Source organism: Artemia sp. Qi Xiang Cuo, chromosome 6, assembly GCF_049724085.1.
Source record: "Artemia sp. Qi Xiang Cuo chromosome 6, ASM4972408v1, whole genome shotgun sequence".
NCBI classification, from domain to species: Eukaryota; Metazoa; Arthropoda; class Branchiopoda; order Anostraca; family Artemiidae; genus Artemia; species Artemia sp. Qi Xiang Cuo.
Genome location: NC_142799.1, coordinates 34,882,980 through 34,905,604, shown reverse-complemented (window position 1 = coordinate 34,905,604; position 22,625 = coordinate 34,882,980). Strand labels below are relative to the sequence as shown.

Genomic DNA, 22,625 nt, shown 5'->3' with positions numbered 1-22,625 from the left:
CGGGGGATATTTCCACGAGGGAATCTCCCAGGTTTTTTTTTAATTCCTTTCTTTTAAGATCGCAGCAACACGCAGCGAGTAACCTATCTTATATCTATAAAATTACACAAATAAGCCGACCATTAATATTTTTCTATATTTTTAGGATTATGCCCTAAGCACATTATCCTGCTAAGCTCATTTTTTACTGGGTAGCAGGGACATCTGGAGAGGAGGACAAGGGGAGCATTAAATCCCCCTTGGAGTACAAAAATCTCCAAGAAGCCATAAGTTACATTTGCTGATTTTTAAATACATAAGGGATTTTATCATACCCGTCGTGGATCTTCAGTCAAGTTCCACACTTACACATACAGTTTTGCATACTGTACGGTTTTGAGCTAATCTGAAACGTCAAATTAGTAAAGCATTATACCTGATGTAAAAATGCAAAATGCGTTACCCATATCATTATATTATATTATAAGTGTTATAAGCGTATGTTATTATGTATTATATATCATTGATATTATAAGTGTGTCCCTAAATGGTTTATGTAAATGTTTTGCCTAATAAGATACACTTCTGTAAGATGAGCCCAGGTCTGACTTTCCATCCCATGGCTTTCCTTTGCTTTATGAAATAGATATTTCACGGTTATTTTGTAAACAAATCCGGGGTGAAGCTATCTTGGTGGCTTCAGGTCTGTAGATTAATTTAAGAAACTCACGTCATAGCTTGAAATTTTCCATGTTATAGACAGAAAAAATCTTATTTGGGAAGTTGACAATATAGTTCATTAGTTTTTTATTTTGGGTAATAATCGAATATATTTATACATATTAAGGAATGATGTTAGCCTACTGGCTATTGATATCACAGCTGGTGAGAGTGATAAGTTGTCTTGTTAATCAGTCTGTTAATTTGTAACCTGATTAATGTGTATTGGCTACTAAAATCCAATTTCCTGGTTTTTGTTTGACTGAGAATCTAACATGTAAAGTAGCAGCTATCGATATTACGGCTGGGAAAAGACTATTTAGATGCTTTTGAAATAGTTCGTTATTTTTGTTTGCTACTTTATGATTCTATGGCTTATCTAGAAATAAATTTTTTCAATTAATAGTGAACAAATTAAATGATTTAAAACTTACTCCAAAAGTCTGAATTGCAGGAAGTTCTTCCGATGAATTAGTAGAAATGAATTCTATTTCTTCTTGAACCTCTAATCTTCTATCAAGCTTATCAAATTCCAAAAGCCATATCGCTGGAACTACCGACGATAGATACAGAAAGACACTTGGGCAAAACCTGCAGGGAGATAATAAAAATGAACCTAACAAAGACAGTTTAAGTCTCAGAGGAATCTAAGTGAAAGAAAAATTTGTAACAAGCCCCCATGAGTCATCAATTAGTCTTATAAAAAAACCTAGCATTCTCGAGCAAAAGTCTATTTTTAGTATTATAAACCATAACTGAAAAATAACATTTTCTTGTTGTGCATAAATCATGCCCTTCGATTATTCAAGGATGTACTCGTATTAGGATAAGTTTAGCTGATGACTTGAATCAAACAGTTCGTGGTAACGAACTATAAGTAAGGAGCGATGCGGCTCAATTGTAGCTGAAACTCTAAAAAACGGAATTTTGATATCAATAGATATATCAAAAGAATTGGCTTATTATGTTAATTCCAGTACATAAGATTCATTAACTTCAGCGTAGCGTATCAAAGCTACAACCCGGAGAAAATTTACCTGATTTTCGAAAAAGGGAGAAAACACCACCTAAAAGTCAAGGAATCTTAATGAAAATCAAACAATCATATTAGCGTATCCGAGAACCCTGCCGTAGAAGTTTCAAGCTTCCATCTGCAAAAATGAGATTTTTTTTTTGGCCAGAAGAAAGATCACGGATGCGTGTTTACTTGTATTTGATTGTTTGTTTTTCCCAGGGGTAATTGCATCGAACCAATGATCCTAGAATATCGAGAAAGGGCTCATTCGAACGGAACTTAAAAGTTCTAGTGTCCTTTTCAAGTGACCAAAAAGATTGGAGTGTAACTGACCCCCTCCCACCCACATTTTTTCCTAAAAGTCATCCGATCAAAATTTCGAGATAGCCTTTTGTTTCAATATAGTTGAAAAGCCCAGTAACTATGTCTTTGAGGATAACACAACCCCCCACTGCCCGTGGGGAAAGGCTTGTTAGTCAGGAAATTTGCCTATTATTTACGTATAGTATTTCTTATTGAGAAGCATACAAACATTTTTCGGGGAGGGGGAGTTTCTATGGGGATTATTTTTCGTGAGGAGAGAAGTTCCCGAGAGGTGGACTTTCGAAGGGAAATTTTACACTGGGGAAATTTGCCAAGATTCCTACTCAAAATTCTTTTTTATTTGTCTTACTTTTTCTTTGCCGGCTCAATTTTACATGTGAAGATATTAAGGGGAATTATCCTGGGGAAATATTTACCGAGTTGGACCTGTCTAGAGTATCTTTTCGTAGGTGATGGGATTTTCCACGGGAGAAATTCTTCATGGGGGAGTTTTCCATAAGATAAATCCTCCAGAGGGAGTGGGAGTAATTGTGAGAAGAATTTTCCACGGAGGGGTATTTCCAGCATGATTCTAAAAACAATCAGAAATTAAAGTCTTTTTCAAATAAAAGTGGGCTAAGAAAAGTTTTTCAGCCGGAACCCTCCGCAAGAAATTTTCCAGGGGTAATTTTCAGCTAGAATAGAATTGTCTGTGGCAAATTTCCCTGGTGGGGAGAGTATTTTATGTGGGAATAACTTTACATGATGGGATTTTCCGTGGAGGGAAGGAATTTTTCATGGAGGGGGAGCCAGATTTCTTGGCATTGTATGAGAGGACATCCCCCTCATAAACATAATAAATAATTTTGGTTTTATACGGTGAGATTTTCACATTGGGGGGTAGTTTCTGGAGTTGAACTTTCCAGAGGAAACTTTTACACGGAAGTGAACTTTGCCAAAATTGATATACAAATTTCATTTTAATTGTTCACAGACGATGAGTCATATTTGAACTTGCATTAGTAGAAAAACGTTCATAATTTAAATAAAAAAACAAGTTTTTTAACTGAAAATAAGGAGTAGCTCCAAAACATAAAATAAGAAGAAGTGATTCCGTATATGAAAGGGGATGTCCCCTCCTCAACGACCCGCTCCTTACTCTTAGTTTTTTTGTTTCTTTAAAAAGTAGAGTTGTGACAAAAAGGCAATCTTTAGCGTAAAGAGCAGGACTATCTCTCACAGTTTTAAGAATAAATCTCCTATCCCTTATATATTTTAGGGAAATAATGCAGAATAAGCCATATTTTCTTTGAAAATGTTTGTTTTGCTAAAGCACTTTCAGTGCTGATGGAATTTTTTGAAATGTCACATCAAACTTTTCGTGATAACGAACTGTTACTAAGAACTAAATCGGGTTAGTAGTAGGCAAAAAAAAAAAAAAGGCCAACAAACTATGGCACAAAATCCAGTACAAACCACCAAAGATGCCGTAAACTATGCAAATATTAATTACACCTCATTAGGGCCCTTTGATGTTGTATTCACTATGTAGCCCTGTATTTTCCCGAGGAGAGAGTAGTAAACAAAGGTGATTCATTAGAAAATTGCTTCTTGCATGGTCAAATAGGATTGCCGCTTCCTCAGTTTCCGAATGAATTAGTTTGCCTTTTTTTTAGATCCTTACTTGAAGAGTTCCACAAACGAATCCAAAACTTAAACTCGTGTTTCGCTTTAGCTTCATTCAACTTAAATGATGACCGAACCATCAATAGTTGTAAAGTTTTTAGCTTCAAAGTAGTTGAACAAATCTCAATTTAGCGGCACATCCATTACGTTCCCAGGGTGGATGTATCGAGCCTAACATCACGCCATGACATGAAGAAGAAGTTCACATTATTTGCGGTTAGAAGACAAGCGACAACGAGAACCAATATACAAAAGCATGCCGCGTGATAAGTGCTTGGACCTGGCAGCAAAGCTATATATATATATATATATATATATATATATATATATATATATATATATATATATATATATATATATATATATATATATATATATATATATATATATATATATATATATATATATATATGTATATATAAATATATATATATATATATATATATATATATATATATATATATATATATATATATATATATATATATATATATATATATATATATATATATATATATATATATATATATATATATATATATACTTACTATATATATACTTACTATATATATACGAGCAATAACTGTATACGAGCATATATATACGAGCAATAACTGCGTATATATGCATGTATAGAATTTAATAGAGAAAAACGGTTAAAATCTAAATAAAACAGTGGAACAGATATTTAAAACAATTTAAATTATACCCGTTTTTTCTCTGTTAAATTCAGTAAATGGGAAAGCAGTGTGATCTAAAAAAATATTTATACATGTATGCATAACTTTTTCTCGAACAGGTCCATGTTCTTATTCCAAATTGGCAGCCTGGGATTTTCTGGCCTGAAAAAAAAAAAAGATCTAGATAGGTCCGGAGTTTGAGAAAAATTATTTCGAGCATTAACTTTGGAAAAGAATTCATGTGAGTGACGTCATCTTTATATACATTTCAAAACAATAAATTACATAATTTTACCTCTAGGAGTATTTGTATCGTTTTTAGCATCTATGATGGTTGCAAAACTACACAAGAATACATCTTAACTCAGAGCAGTTAAAGAAAAAGGCATGGAACAAGGAACAGAAAAGATCACATTGAATTGTAAAGAAAAACGCTACACAACGAAATCTCCTGTTAGAAGATAAAGCAAGATTATAAAAGAATGAAGGAACGTGTTCGTTCAGCGGGCTTGAGCGCATAGAAGACAAAGCAAAATTACATATAGATTTAAGAAACGTGTTAGTATAGCGTGTTTGAGTCTATGATTGATAAACATGACTCCGATTGATAAAACAATTCTGCAAAAGCATAACTATTGTGTTAATCCTTAGTTTTAAGTCACATTTTCGTTTGCAAATAACCGCAAATTTATTTGTGCAACATTTTCGTTTATTTGATTTGTGGCTTTTCCTTGTTTCATGCTTTTTGATTTGCTTGTTCACAATCATCTTGGGTAACTTTGTACGTGTCACAGATACTAAACATTACTTCCTCCTTCCTGTTTATCTATCACATACTCAAGCACACAAAACTAACACGTTCCATCATTCCATTGTAATGTTGATTTATCTTCTAACCACATATTTCGTTGTGCAACAGTTTTATTTGCAATTCAATGTGATTTTCGCTGTTTCTTGTTCTATGCCTTTTTCTTTAGCGGTTCAGAGCAGTTTGTCGTCTTGTCTATTTTTGCATGCGTCATAGATACTGAAAATGACACGACCAGTGCCGGGGAAAAATTGCTTAATTTAGGCTCTTTAAATGTATATAATAAATATGACGTCGCTCATATGAATTTTTTTTTCCAAAAATAAGGCTCTAACCGAATTTTATCAAACTCGTGACCTATCTAGATTGTTTTTTTCAGGCCAGATAATCCCAGGTTGCTAGTTAAAAAAAAAACAAAAAAAAAACACGGAGTCGTTTTCAATATTTTTTTTTTGTAAAGCTCATCACGTTTAATGTTACCCACCGAAAGCTACGATACTTACAAGATTTTTTTGTGCAAAAATTCCATTAAAGCTTATGACTTTTTTTTTAGACTTTAAAGCTTAGATTAAGAGCTTAGATTTTTTAGATTAAAGCTTACGACTTTATATATATATACAAAAACAACAAACAAACAAAAAACAAATAAACACGCATCCGTGATCTTTCTTCTGGCAAAAAATACAAAATTCCACGTTTTTGGAGATAGGAATTTGAAACCTCTAACGTAGGGTTCTCTGATGCGCTGAATCTGATGGTGGGATTTTCATTAAGGTTCTATAATTTTTAGGGGGTATTTAACCCTTTTTTCGAAAATCAGCCAAATTTTCTCAGGCACGTAACTTTTGATGGGTAGGACTAAACTTGATAGATAGAAACTTATAGATTTGAAATCAGCATTAAAATCTGGTTCTTTTGATGTATCTGTTGGTATCAAAATTCCGTTTTTTAGAGCTTCGGTTAATATTGAGCCGGGTCAGTAGTGTGCTATTAGGGAATATCAACCCTACAAGGGAATATACAAGAATATGTATGCAGTTTCAACGGTACATGACTTACCACGGACAGGTATCTAGTACTAAAAACGGTATATGACTTACCATACAGGTTTCTGTGTCAACACCTATTTTCTGGACCAATTAGAGAAAACGAATATGGAGGGTACTCCATATACGGTAACTTGATTATCATTGCTATAGAAATCAGATTCAATACATGCCAGACGGATTTCTGAGGTTAACAGCCTAGCTGGTTAACAGCCAAGCTGAGCTTCTATTAGATTCATAGTTAGGCTTAATTATTGCATACGGTATTAGATATCAAAAATTTGTATCATTTGCGTAAAAAGGATTCAGTTTGCGAAAAGCAATTCCATTGGCATAACTCTGCTCTGAATGATCTTAATTGGTGATTGAATAATAGGGGCGAAACAGAGCTCGATAACATTTTTAACTGGATTGTATGAAGGTTGTAAAAAGGGTTAAACTGCTTACCAGTTAAGGTAAGTCCGAGAGGGGTGGTAACTCTGACGTAACTTAACATAAATTTGGAATAACATCAATGGTATCAATCTATGGAAACAGTTACTACTGACAACGTGATCATGGGACTTGACTTAGCTTTACTTACCAGTTAAGGTAAGACTGAAGGGGTGCTAACTCTTGCGCAATTTATCATAAATTTGGAATAACATCAATGGTATCAATCCATGGAAACAATTACTAATGGCAAGGTGATCATGGGACTTGACTTAGCTTTTCTTACCAGTTAAGGTGACTCTGAGGAGGGTGGTAACTCTTACGCAACTTAACATGAATTTGAAATAGGATCAGTAGTATCAATATGTGGAAAAGATTACTGTTGATAAGGTGATCATAGCGCTTGGCTTGGCTTTATTTATAGGCTGTGTCCTGTATAATACACAACTACAAATCGAACGGTGATGCCAATATAAAATATGCTTTAGTATTGGAATATGCTAAAAAGTTGAAAGTAATATAGTCGTAGACGCCAAGATGACCTTGTGACTTGACCTAGCTTTACTTCTCGGGTGTGTTCTGTATAATACACAAGTACCATTTGAGTCGTGTTATCAATATAAAATATGCCTTAGCATTGGAGTATGCTAAAAAGTTGAGACTAATAGAGATGTATATGTTAAGAAAAGAATTTTAACAAAGAAATTCAGAACAATCCTTAGAAATCCTTAGAAATCAACCAGTGAGATGATTATGGGTTTGAACCATCAAGGACCGCAACCATCAATAACCCTAACCACCAAGGACCTCAACCTCCAAGGCTCCCTATCCCCAACCCCCAAGGGGCCCCCTCCCTCTATCTTTTTGGGCCCCTCCCTCCTTTTTATACTTTTTTTGAAGTTTTTTTCTTTTTGAACTTTTTTTATTATTTTTTTAACATGGTATTTTTTTCAACCTCTTTTTTATAAGTATTAAAATTACATAACACATACTTAAAACATAAGAAATTCAGATTTAAAATGAGAATGATATAGAAATGTTAGTCGTGACTTTTACTATTAGAAAAATAATGATTGTAGTAGCACTTTTTTATGAACTGAATTAATGATTACAATAATGATTGTAGTACCACTTTTTTTTATGGACTGAATATGGACTGAATAGACTTAGAAATTATTTAAATTTTTTTACATATCTTAAAATGACATGAAATATGCTTGTGGCTGTACCAATCGTACTCTATACTTGTTCATAGACACGACGCGGCTTTCCCACTGGTGCTCTATGGCAGGTTATCGATACTATCTAGTGTAATGCATGTATTAAATCAGTAATTTTTACGCAGTGGAAGGATAAACAAACACATAACTCATATCTTTAAAAAAGTGAAGATGAAGCATTTTAAGAAAGTGTGTTCAGATGATAGTGTTATTGTAGCATTGAATGCTGAAAAGGAGAAGTATTTAAACTATGAAACAAGTACAAGTTGTAGCACTATCGGAAACGTATGCGTGCATTGTCATGACAGTAAGGAATTAAATTCCTTTGGAGTACCAAAAAAATTCAACTCTTATGTTGGTGGATATGAGAGATTGAGATCTCCGGAGATGATTACACTCAAAGAGAATGCCAACATAAAAATAATCGTCGATGATAAAGGACAACTCCTTGCTACTGTTGCTGGTAATAAATTACCTACCGATACATCGTATCGTCAGCTTTCGGGTATTAGCATTCAACGGAAGGTCAAAAGAAGACAGGCGTACTCTTCTACTAATATCATAAACCATATCTTGTCTACTTGCCGGAACTGTTACCTGTGTAAAAATAATGTGGTAATAGACAGTGAAATTGCCGGAAAAATAAAAAGGGCATTGGTAGAAAATATCACTAAGGAATATAAAAATGAATCGATGAGAAACAAAGTGCCAGCAAACGTTACTACCATCATTAATCAAACAGTCAATGAACCAAATAATACCAAAGACGAAACGCATACTGAACCTGTCCGTAACACACCAGTAAATATTGTCTATGACTCAAAATGGAATAACGATTGTTCTACTGATTAAAAACTAAGAGAAGACAATAGCTACATTATCAAGAGAGAACATGATGAAATGTCCAAAGTTGTTCATTGATATTAATAATGTATAATAATATATCTTTTGTATTAATATTCTACATGTCATTATTTCATTAAAAATATATTACGCATTTCATTGTTATGTGTTCATTATTTTTAGAGTATGCTAGCATATCAAACGTTTAGAATGTCTATTAAAACATTGGAGATATAAGAAAAGGAATTTGCATACATCATATGTCGGATAGATAGGTTACCATAGAGAAAATCTAAGTATCAGAATGAATAAATTCATTATCAACCTTTTGTCGGATAGGTCGGGATAAAATTGATGAGGTCTAAGCATCTGAATGAATAGGTCGCTTATTTACAACCTGTGCCAGAAATTCCGGTTAATAGAATCAAAACCTTTAGTATCAGAGAGAAGAAATTCTGTGTCGATTTCTTCTGTCAGGTGTTTCGGGTAAAATTGGCGAAATCTAAGTGTCAAAGTGAATAAATTTTTTCTATCAACATCTTTGTCAAATACATCGGATAAAATTGACTAAATCTAAGTATCAGATTAACTAAATCCTTTGTCGGATACGCTGGATAACATTGTCAAAATCTATGTATTAGAGTGAATAAATTCCTTATCAACTTCCTTTGTCTAATACATCAGATAACATTCAAAAATGTAAGTAACAGGGTGAATAAATTCTTTTTCATCGTCTTTTGTCAGATATGCTTGTATAATTGAGAAATTCTAAGTATCAGAGTGAATTGATTTATTATCAATGTCTTTTGACAGATATGTTTGATAACACTGACCAAATCTAAGTAACATAGTGAATAAATTCTTTATCAGCTTCTTTTGTCGGATACATCAGAAAAAATTCACGAAATCTAAGTATCAGAGTCAATTAATTACTTGTCCTTGTGCTTTGTAAGATATGCTTCATAAAATTGAGACCATCTAAGCATCAGAGTGAATAAATTCTTTATCATTTTCATTTGACAGTTACTATTGGTAAAAAAGATAAAATTTAAGTATCGGATCAAATCAATTTTTCATTAACATTTTTTATCGACATCACTTGTCGAATACATCGGATAACATTGACAAAATCTATGTATTAGAATGAATAAATTCTTTATCATCATCTTTTGTTGGATAGATCAGGATAAAATTTATAAAATCTAAGTATCAGAGCGAATAGATTCTTAATCAACATCCTTTACCGGAAATATCAGTTCAATTATCAAAACCTAAGTGTCACAGTGATGAAATTCTATATCAACATCTATTGTCAGATACATGGGATAACATTGACAAAATCTAAGTATCAGAGTGAATAAATTTCTTCTATCAGCATCTTTCTCGCATACATCGGATAAAATTGACAATATCTAAGTATCAGGTTGAATAAATTCTTTATCAACACCTTTTGTCAGATACGTCGGATAACATTATCAAAATCTAAGTATCAGAGTGAATGAATTCTTGATCAACTTCTTATGTCTGTTACATCGGATACCATTCACAAAATTTAAGCATCCGAGTGAATGAATTCTTTATCATCGTCTTTTGTCACATATGCTTGATAAAATTGAGAAAATCTAAGCATCAGAGTGAATACATTTTTTCTATCAACATCTTTGTCAGATATATCGGATAAAATTGACTATATCTAAGTATCAGATTGAATAAATTCTTTATCAACATATATTGTCAGATACATGGGGTAAAATTGACAAAATCTAAGTGTAAAAGTGAATAAATTTTTTAAATCAGCATTTTTGTCAGATAAATGAGATAAAGTTGACAAAATCTAAGTATCAGATTGAATAAATCCTTAATCAACATCTTTTGTCGGATACGTCGGATAATGTCATCAAAATCTAGGTATCATAGTGACTAACTTCATTAACAGCTAATTTTGTATGTTACATCAGACAACATTCACAAAATCTAAGTATCAGAGTTAATAAATTTTTTATCATCGTTTTTTGTCAGATATATTTGATAAAATTGAGAAAATATAAGCATCAGAGTGAATAAATTCTTTATCAATATCTTTTGACAGATACGTTTGATAACATTGACCAAATCTAAGTAGCATAGTGAATAAATTGCTTATCAGCTTCTTTTGTCTGATACATCAGATAACATTCATAAAATCTAATTATCAGAGTGAATAAATTCGTTATCATCATCATTTGTCAGTTATGATTGATAAAATTGACAAAATCTAAGTATCAGAGTGAATAAATTCTTTTTCAATGTCTTAACAGATACGTTTGGTAATACTCACAAAATTTAAGTATCAGAGTGAACAAACTCTTTGTAAACATTCTTTGTCGATATCATCTGTCGGATACGTCGGATAACATTGACAAAATCTATGTATTAGAATGAATTAATTCATCATCATCATCCTTTGTAGGATAAGTCAGATAAAATTGAGAATTTCTAAGTATCATAGAGATTAAATTCCTTATCAGCATCATTTGCTGGGTACGTCAGTTAACATTATCAAAATGTAAGTATAAGACTGATTAAATTCTATATCAACATCTATTCTCGGATACATAGGATAACATCGAAAAAATATAAGTATTAGAGTGAATAAATGTTTTCTATCAACATCTCTGTCAGTTACATCGGATAAAATTGACAAAATACAAGTATCAGATTGAATAAATTCATCATCAACATCCTTTGTAGGATACATCAGATAACATTGTCGAAATATAAGTATCAGAGTGAATAAATTCTCTTATCAACTTCCTTTGTCGGTTACATCAGATAACATTCACAAACTCTAGGTATAAATTTTTATCAGCATCATTTACTCGATACACTGGTTAAAATTATCAAAATCTAAGCATCAGAGTAGAAGCGCATCCATTATTTTTGTTGGGGGGGGTACTAATTTTTTAGGGGGGGGGGTACATAAAAAACCTCAAAAAACGCATAAAAAATTGTTTATGTCCATTTTTGTCACGTTTTTACGAGTCAAACAAACATTTCGGGAGGGGGGTTCAAACCGGGTAACCTTTCCTGGATACGGTCTTGTATCAGAGTGATTAAATTCTATATCAACATCTACTCTCGGATACATAGGATAACATCGACAAAATCTAAGTATTAGAGTGAATAAATATTTTCTATCAACATCTCTGTCAATTACATCGGATAAAATTGACAAAATTGAACTATCAGATTGAATAAATTCTTTGTCACCATCTTTTCTCAGATTTGTCAGATACATCCTTTGTCGGTCACATCAGATAATATTCAAAAAATCTAAGTACCCGAGTGAATAAATTGTCTATCATCTTGTTTCGTCAGATCCGCCTGATAAAATTGAGAAATCTAAGCATCAGAGTAAACAAATTCTTTATCAATGTCGTTTGACGGATACGTTTGATAACATTGAGAAAATGTCAGAGTGAATACATTCTTTATTAAAATTCTTTATCAACATCATTTGTGAGATACGTCGGATAAAATTGAAAAATTCTAAGCATCAGTGAATAAATTCTTTATCAACATCTTTTATTAGATACATCGGATAAAATTGTCAGAATTTATGTATCAGATTGAATAAATTCTATATCAACATCCTTTCTAGGATACATTGGATAACATTAACAAAATCTAAGTATCAGATGAAAATTTTTTATCATCATCTCGTTTGTCAGTTACATCGGATAAAATTGACAAAATCTAAGCATCAGACTGAATAAATTCTTTATCGACATCCTTTGTTGGATACGTTGGATAACATTGACAAAATCCAAGTATCAGAGTGTATCAGAGTGATTTAATTCTTTATCAGTATCTATTGACGGATACATAGGATAAAATTGAGAAAATCTAAGTATCAGAGACAATAAATTTTTTATCATCACCTTTGTCAGATACAACGTATAAAATTTTTAAAATCTAAGTATCAGAATGAATAAATGCTTTATCAACATCTTTTGTCGAATATGTCAGATAAAATTGACAAGATCTAAGTATCAGAGCGAATAAATTCTTTATCAACATCCTATGCTGGATACATCGGTTATCCGGATAAAATTAACAAAATCTAAGTGTCAGATTGAATAAATTCTTTATCAGCATCCTTTCTCGGATACATTGGATAACATTAATAAAATCTAAGTATCAGAGTGAATAAATTCTTTATCAACTTCTTTTGTTGGATACATCGGATAACATTCACAAAATCGAAGTATCAGATCGAATAAATTCATTATCATCGTGATTTGACAGATACGTTTGATAAAATTGAGAAAATCTAAGTATCAGAGTGAATAAATTCTTTATTAACCATTTTTATCGACACCATTTGTCGGATACGTCAGATAACATTGAAAAAATCTATGTATTAGAATGAAAAAATTATTTATCACCATCTTTTGTCGGATACGTCGGATAAAATTGACAAAATCTAAGTATCAGAGTGAACATATTCTTTATCAACATCCTATGGTGGATACGTCAGATAAAATTATCAAAATCTAAGTATCAGAATGATCAAATTCTATATCAACATCCTTTTTTCGGATACATAGGATAAAATTAACAAAATCTAAGTGTCAGAGTGTATAAATTTTTTTTATCAACATCTTTTGTCAGATACATCGGATAAAATTCACAAAATCTAAGTATAAGAGTGAATAAATTCGTTATCTTTGTCTTTATCGGATACATCAGAAAACATTCATAAAATCTAAGTTTTATCTAACTTTATGCATCGTTACGTTGAATTTAGGTTAGACTGGCTATAGATGCCAGCACACCCATTCAGACAAACAGTGATAGTGAGAGAGACATGCAAAAAAGTTGGGTTAATTTAGTTTCACTTAGAGTAGCGCGCCGCTCTAAATGAACCTAAATTAAATGATGTCGATAAAAAAATGTCATTAAAGGATTTATTCACTCTGATACTTAGATTTTGACAATGTTATTAAACGTATCTGTCAAAAGACATTGATAACGAATTTATTCACTCTCATACTTGGCTTTTCTCAATTTTCTGAAGCGTATCTGACAAAAGACGATGATAATGAATGTACTGGCTCTGATACTTAGATTTTATGAATGTTATCCGATGTATCCAACAAAAGAAGTTGATAAAGAATTTATTCACCCTGATACTTAAATTTTGACAATATTATCTGACATATCTGACAAAAGATGCTGATAAAGAATTTATTCAATCTGATACTTAGATTTTGTTAATTTTATCCGGATAACCGATGTATCCGGCATAGGATGTTGATAAAAAATTTATTCGCTTCGATGCTTAGATTTTGTCAATTTTATCCGACATATCTGACAAAGATGTTGATAAAGCATTTATTCATTCTGATACTTAGATTTTGTAAATGTTATACGTTGTATCTGACATAGATGTTTATAAAAATTTTATTTTAGATTTTCTCAATGTTATCCTATATATCTGTCAATAGATGTTGATAAAGAATTTAATCACCCTGATACACTCTGATACTTAGATTTTGTCAATGTTATCCAACGTATCCAATAAAGGGTGTTGATAAAGAATTTATTCAATCTGATACTTAGAATTTGTCACTTTTATCCGACGTATCCGACAAATTATGTTGATAAAGAATGTTAATAAGGAATGTATTCACTCTGATACTTAGATTTTCTGAATGTTATCAAAAGTATCCGTCAAAGGACATTGATGAAGAATTTGTTCACTCTGGTGCTTAGTTTTTCTCAATTTTATCAACATCTGACAAAGACGAAGATAGAGAATTTATTCACTCGGATGCTTAGATTTCGTGAATGTTATGTGATGTGACCGATAATGGAAGTTGATAAGAGAATTTATTCACCCTGATACTTAGATTTTGTTAATGCTATCCGGATAACCGATGTATCCGGCATAGGATGTTGATAAAGAATTTATTCGCTGCTATACTTAGATTTTGTCAATTTTATCCAACATATCCGATAAAAGATGTTGATAAAGCATTCATTCATTCTAATACTTAGATTTAGTAAATTTTATACGTTGTATCGAACAAAGATGTTGATAAAAAATTTATTATCACTGATACTTAGATTTTCTCAATGTTATTCTATGTATCCGTCAATATATGTTGATAATGAATTTAATCACTCTGATACGCTCTGATACTTGGATTTTGTCAATGTTATCCAACATATCCAACAAAGAATGTCGATAAAGAATTTATTCAATCAGATGCTTCGATTTTATCAATTTTGTCCGATGTATCTGATAAAGAAGATGGTAAATATTATTCACTCTGATACTTAGATTTTGTCAATTCTATCCATTGTATCCGAGAAAGGATGTTGATAAAGAATTTATTCAATCTGATTCTTAAATTTTGTCAATTTTATCCGATGTATCTGACAAAATATGTTGATAAAGAATTTATTCACTCTTATTCTTAGAATTTGTCAATTTTATCTGACGTATCCGACAGATGATATTGACAAAGAATATTAATAAAGAATGTATTCACTCTGATACTTAGATTTTGTCAATGTTATCAAATGTATCCTTCAAAGGACATTGATTCAGAATTTGTTCACTCTAATGCTTAGATTTTCTCAATTTTATCAGGCGTATCTGACAAAAGACGATGATAGAGAATTTATTCACTCGGATACATAGATTTTGTGAATGTTATCTGATGCGACCTACAACGGAAGTTGATAAAAGAATTTATTCACTCTGATACTTAGATTTTGACAATGTTATCCGGCGTATCTGACAAAAAATGTTGATAAAGAATTTATTCAATCTGATAGTTCGATTTTGTCAATTTTATTCGATGTAATTGACAGATATCTGATAAAAAAACATTTATTTACTCTAATACTTCGATTTTGTCGATGTTATCCTATGTATCCGAGAATAGATGTTGATATAGAATTTAATCATTCGGATAGTTAAATTTCGATAATGTTAACCGATGTATCCAGAAAATGATGCTGATAAAGAACTTATACTTAGATTTTGTGAATGTTATCTGATGTAACCGACAAAGGAAGTTGATAAGAGAATTTATTCAATCTGATACTTGGATTTTGACAATGTTATCTGACATATCCAACAAAAGATCTTGATAAAGAATTTATTCAATCTGATACTTAGATTTTGTCAATTTTATCCGATGTAACTGACAAAGATGTTGATAGAAAAATTTATTCACTTTAAAACTTGGATTTTTTCGATGTTATCCTATGTATCCAAGAATAGATGTTGATATAGAATTTAATCACTCTGATACTTAGATTTTGATAATGTTAACCGATGTATCCAGCAAATCATGCTGATAAAGAATTTATTCACTATGATACTTAGAATTTCTCAATTTTATCCAGCTTATCCTACAAAGGATGATGATAAAGAATTTATTCATCCTAATAAATAGATTTTGTCAATGTTATCCGACGTATCCGACATATGATATCGCTAAAGGATGTGAATAAAGAGTTTGTTCACTTTGATACTTAAATTTTGTCAGTGTTATCAAACTCATCTGTCAAAAGACATTGATAAAGAATTTATTCTCTCTGATACTTAGATTTTCTCAATTTTACCAATCATTTCTGACAAAGGACGATGATAAAGAATTTATTCACTCTGATACTTAGATTTTGTGAATGTTATCTGATATATCCGAGAAAAGAAGTTGATAAGCAATTTATTCACTATGATACTTAAATTTGGTCAGTGTTATCAAACGTATCTGTCAAAAGACATTGATAAAGAATTTATTCATTCTGATGCTTAGATTTTCTCAATTTTATCAATCATATCTGACAAAGGATGATGATAAAGAGTTTATTCACTCTGATACTATTAAACGTATCTGTCAAATGATATTGATAAAGAATTTTTTCACTCTGATGCTTAGATTTTATCAATGTTATCAAGCATATCTGACAAAAGACGATGATAAACAATTTATTCACTGTGATATTTAGATTTTGTGAATGACATCTGATGTGACAGACAAAAGAAGTTGATAAAGAATTCATTCACTCTGATACTTGGATTATGATAATGTTATCAGACTCTAGGTATCAGAATTTAATCAATCTGATACCTAGATTTTGTCAATTGTATCCGATGTATCCGACAAAGATACTGATAGAAAAAATTTATTCACTCTCATACTTAGATTTTGTCAATGTTATCCCATGTATCTGACAATAGAAGTTGATAAAGAATTTGTTCAAACTGATACTTAGATTTAGTCAATTTTATCCGCTGTATCTGACATAGATGTTGATAGAAAAGTTTATTCACTCTGATGCTTATATTTTCACAAATTTATCAAGCACATCTGACAAAAGACGATGATAAAGAGTTTATTCACTTTGATACTTAGATTTTGTGACTGGTATCTGATGTAACAGACATTGATAAAGTTGATAAAGAATTCAATAAATCTGACACTTAGATTTTGACAATGTTATCCGACGTATCCGACAAAAGATGTTGATAAAAAATTTATTCAATCTGATACTTAGATTTCGTCAATTTTTCCCGATGTATCCGACAAAGATGCTGTTAGAAAAATTTATTCACTCTGATACTTAGATTTTGTCAATGTTATCCCATGTATCTGACAATAGATATTGATACTAAATTTAATCACTCTGACACTTAGGTTTTGATAATGTTGACTGACATTTCCGGCAAAGTATGTTGATAAAGAATTTGTTAGTTCTGATACTTAGATTTTAATAATTTTATCCCGACATATCCGACAAAAGATGTAGATAAAGAATTTATTCATCCTAATACATAGATTTTTTCAATGTTATCCGACATATCCGACAAATGATATCGATAAAGAATTTTAATAAAGAATTTGTTCACTCTGATACCTAAATTTTATCAGTGTTATCAAAAGTATCTGTCAAAAGACATAGATACAGAATTTATTCACTCTGATACTTAGATTTTCTCAATTTTATCAGGCATATCTGACAAAATCTGACAATAAAGAATTTATTCACGCTGATACTTATGATTTCACCCTGATACTTAGATTTCGTGAATGTTATCTGATGTATCCGACAAAAGAAGTTGATAAAGAATTTATTCACTATGATACTTAGATTTGGTCAGTGTTATCAAACGTATCTGTCAAAAGACATTGATAAAGAATTTATTCACTCTGATACTTAGATTTTCTCAATTTTATCAAGCATATCTGACGAAAGACGATGATAAAGAATTTGTTCACCGTGATACTTAGATTTTGTCAATGTTATCTGATGTATTAGACAAAGGAAGTTGATAAAGGATTTATTCACTCTAATACATAGAAAATGACAATATTATCCAACGTATCCGACAAAGGATGTTGATAAGGAATTTATTCATTCTGATACTTAGATTTTCTCTATGTTAACCTATCTATCCGTTATATGATTTATGTAAATTTCTTTTCTTATATCTCCAATGTTTTAATAGACATTCTAAATGCTAGCATATGCTAGCATACTCTAAAAATAATGAACACAAAACAATGTAATGCATAATATATCTTTGATGAAATAATGACATGTAGAATATTAATACAAAAAATATATTATTATACATTATTAATATCAATGAACAACTTTAGACATTTTGAATATGTTCCATAAAATAGTTCACCATGTTCTTTTTTGACACTAGCTATTGTCTTCTCTTAGTTCGTAATCAGTAGAATAATCACTATTCCATTTTGAGTCATACACAATTTTTACTGGTGTGTCACGGAAAGGTTCAATTTGCGTTTCGTCTTTAGTATTATTTGGTTCATTGACTATTTGATCAATGATGGTAGTAATGTTTGCTGGCACTTTTTTTTTCATCGATTGATCTTTATATTCCTTAGTGATATTTTCTACCAGTGCCCTTTTTATTTTTCCGACACTTTCACTGTCCATTACCAAATTATTTTTACACAGGTAACAGTTCCGGCACGTAGACAAGATATGGTTTTTGATATTAGTAGAAGAGTACGCCTGTCTTCTTTTGACCTTCCGTTGAATGTTAATAACCCAAAAGCTGACGATAGGATGTATCAGTCGGTAATGTGTTACCAGCAACAGTAGCAAGGAATTGTCCTCTATCATCGACGATTATTTTTATGTTGGCATTCTATTTGAGTGCAATCATCTCCAGAGATCTCAATCTCTTATATCCACCAACATAAGAGTTAAATTTTTTTGGTACTCCAAAGGAATTTAATTCCTTAAAGTCAGTACAATGCACGCATACGTTTCCGATAGTGCTATCGCTTCTATTTGTTTCATAGTTCAAATACTTCTCCTTGTCAGCATTCAATGCTACAATAACACTATCATGTGAACACACTTTCTTAAAAAGCTTCATCTTCCCTTTTTTAAAGATATGACTTATGTGTTTATCCTTCCACTGCGTAAAAATTAATTATTTAATACATGCAATAAACTAGGTAGAATCGATAACCTGCCATAGAGCACCAGTGGGAAAGCCGCGGCGTCGTGTCTATGAGCAAGCATAGAGTACGATTGGTACAGCAGCAAGCATATTTCATGTCATTTTGAGATTTGTAAAAAAATTTGAATAATTTCTGTCAAAAAAATTCAGTCCATAAAAAAGTGCTACTACAATCATTATTTTTCTAATAGTAAAAGTCACGACTAACATTTCTATATCATTCTCATTTTGAATTTGGAAAATATTAAATTTTAATTTTATATGTTTGAAGCATGTTTTATGCCATTCTAAGACATGTAAAAAAAAGTTGAAAAAATACCATGTCAAAAAAATAATAAAAAAAATCAAAAAGAAAAAAAAAACTCAAAAAAGTAAAAAAAATGGGCGGAGGGGCCCAAAAAGTTGGAGTGAGGGGGCCCCTTGGAGGTTGGGGATAGGGGACCCTTGGAGGTTGAGGTCCTTGATGGTTAGGGTCATTAATGGTTGCGGTCCTTGATGGTACAAACCCATAATCATCTCACTAGTTGATCTCTAAGGATTTCTAAGGATTGTTCTGAATTTCTTTATTAAAATTATTTTCTTAGCTTCTACATCTATATTAGTCTCAACTTTTTAGCATACTCCAATGCTAAGGCATATTTTATATTGACAACACTGCTCAAATGGTACTTGTTTATTATACAGAACAAACCCAAGAAGTAAAGATAGGTCAACTCACAAGTTCATATTGGCGCCTACGACTCTATTACTTTCAACTTCTTAGCATATCCCAATGCTAAAGCATATTTTATATTGGCAACACCTCTCAAATGGTAGTTATGTATTATACAGAACACAGCCAAGAAGTAAAGCTAAGTCAAGTCCCATGATCACCTTGTCAGCAGTAATTTTTTCCACAGATTGATACTATTGATGTTATTTCAAATTTATGTTAAGTTGCGCAAGAGTTACCACCCCGCTCAGACTCACCTTAACTGGTAAGTAAAGCTAAGTCAAGTCCCATGATCACCTTGTCAGCAGTAATTGTTTCCATAGATTTATTCCATTGATCTTATTCCAAATTTATGTTAAATTGCGCAAGAGTTAGCACCCCCTCAGACTTACCTTAACTGGTAAGTAAAGCTAAGTCAAGTCCCATAATCACCTTGTCAGCAGTAATTGTTTCCATAGATTGATACCATTGATTTTATTCCAAATTTATGTTAAGTTACTAAAGAGTTACCACTCCCCTCGGACTTACCTTAACTGGTAAGCAGTTTAACCCTTTTTACCACCTTCATATAATCCAATTAAAAATGTTATCAAGCTCTGTTTCACCCCAATTATTCAATCACCAACAAAGATCATTCAAAGCAGAGTTATGCCAATGGAATCGATTTTCGCAAATTGAATCCTTTTTACTCAAATGATAAAATTTTTTGATATCTAATACCGTATGCAATCTTTAAGCCTAACTATGAATCTAATACACGCTCAGCTTGGCTGTTAAACAGCTAGGCTGTTAACCTCAGAAACCCGTCTGGCATGTATTGAATCCGATTACTATAACTATGCTAATTAAGTTACCGTATATGGAGTACCGTCCGTATTCTTTCTCTCTGATTGGCCCAGAAAATGGGTATTGCCTCAGAAACCTGTCTGGTAAGTCATATACCATTTTTAGTACTAGATACCTGTCCGTGGTAAGTCATGTACCGTTGAAACTGCATACATATTCTTGTATATTTCCTTGTAGGGTTGATATTCCCTAATAGCACACTACTTGGGTCGCTCCTTATTTACAGTTCGTTACCACGAACTGTTTGATATATGAGTAACGGCCAATTAACATAATAAAGGGTCACCGCCTCTGGGATTTTGGGGGTATGTCAATCTCAGAGGCATACTTTATAGACATTTCCAAAATTTATAAGCAAAATGACTGTCTCAAACTTATTGCCCCATATCATCTAGCTTATGGAGGGGACCAGATAGGAGAAAAGGGCTCGAGAGGGAAGCTGGTTGTCCTTCTCATTTTTGGCCCTTAAAAGTCCACTAAAGTCAAAGGTTAAGGTTGGTTAAGAAGGGCTCATTCAAATGAGCCTTGTCCCATGTTTTTAAAAGCACCGTTCCTCGTGAAGAGGCCAGAAAATTAAAGCTTTATGACCTCTTTCTGGCTCTTCATCGGGCCTGACTTGGGGGGTGGGAGGAACCATTATTTTTTTTCTTCTCCATTGGGGTTATTTTAGCCAAAAGACTTAAGAAAATAAATTTTGGGCTGATCGAATTTTTTTTTTAGCCCTCTCGCTCTAGGCGGAGGGTTGTCCCCAAAAAATTTGTTGTAAATTGGGCTGTTTTTGGCATAAGGCCTTCGGCTATAAGTTTCAAGCTAATGAGAAACAAACTTGTCCCTCCCGAGAACGACATCTGAAAATTCAAGCCCGTCGCACACCTACATCAAACAAGCCCTCCTTTTTTCATAAAATTCATATATATGTTACTAAGAATTTGCAGTTTTTTCGACGCCTGGCGCCATGGGCTGTGGGACTCACGTCATCCCCTGACTTATAGGACCATACTTAAAGGGCCTTTCTACAATTTTGAACAAAATGGCTGACTCGATTTTTCGATATGATGTTTTGGATAACAGAAATCACTTTCAAATTTTACCGATAGTCAGGGAACTTTTGATTTCTATCCAAATAAGTGCTTACAAAACGAAACAGCAGACGCTAACATTTTGCAAAGAAATGCTAATCAAGAAGTGAAGCAATATACTCGAATAACACAAATATATTATTATTGCAAAGTATAATGGCAATAAAATATACGATTTTATGCACATTTATCCGAGTATGCTGCATCAGAGAACACAAAACTAAGTCCATGGAGAATAATCCTTTAAATTTTTGGATTTTCTATAACCTGATTGAATACACTGTTATCTTGCATGGATTTAAGCCCGTATTGAGATATTCTGTATCTCCAATGTAGATGTTAAGGTTTTGTTAACCCTTTTGTACAATAGTTATATGACGCTAAATATGCATTTCAATGTCAGTTGTTCTTCACTGTTTATATATTCGTTTGCCCAATCGGAAAACAACCTTTGTTATCTCTCTTCAATTCTATCTGAGAGAAAAAAAAAAAAAATCTTTGCTGTGTAAAAGAATTCATTGGTTCAAAATATTTTCACTCATTTCAGTGCCCTAAGAATTAAAGAGAAGGTTATTCTTATAGCCTGGGAAAATATTTGACGTTCATTCTGGAAAGGGTCCAAAGCTTGGGAAACTTCCTTTAGTTTATGGCTAATTTTCGCGATTGGCTTTCTCTGTAGACTATATTAAGCCTATCCCCGTTTCTTTTCTTTTTTTTATCTACCAAGGAAGCTACTCGGGTCAAGTATG

At 32.1% G+C, this 22,625-nt stretch overlaps 1 protein-coding gene across 1 annotated transcript in view; it reads right to left on the bottom strand.

Annotated features, from left to right (window-relative positions):
- Positions 1 to 1,094: 1,094 nt before the first annotated feature.
- Positions 1,095 to 22,625, bottom strand: part of LOC148951161 (transmembrane protein 26) — a 224,438-nt gene continuing 202,907 nt past the window's right edge. The window contains exon 2 of the mRNA XM_089091010.1: positions 1,095 to 1,290. Coding sequence (XP_088947136.1) covers positions 1,095 to 1,290 — 196 coding nt within the window. The remainder of the gene's footprint in view (positions 1,291 to 22,625) is intronic.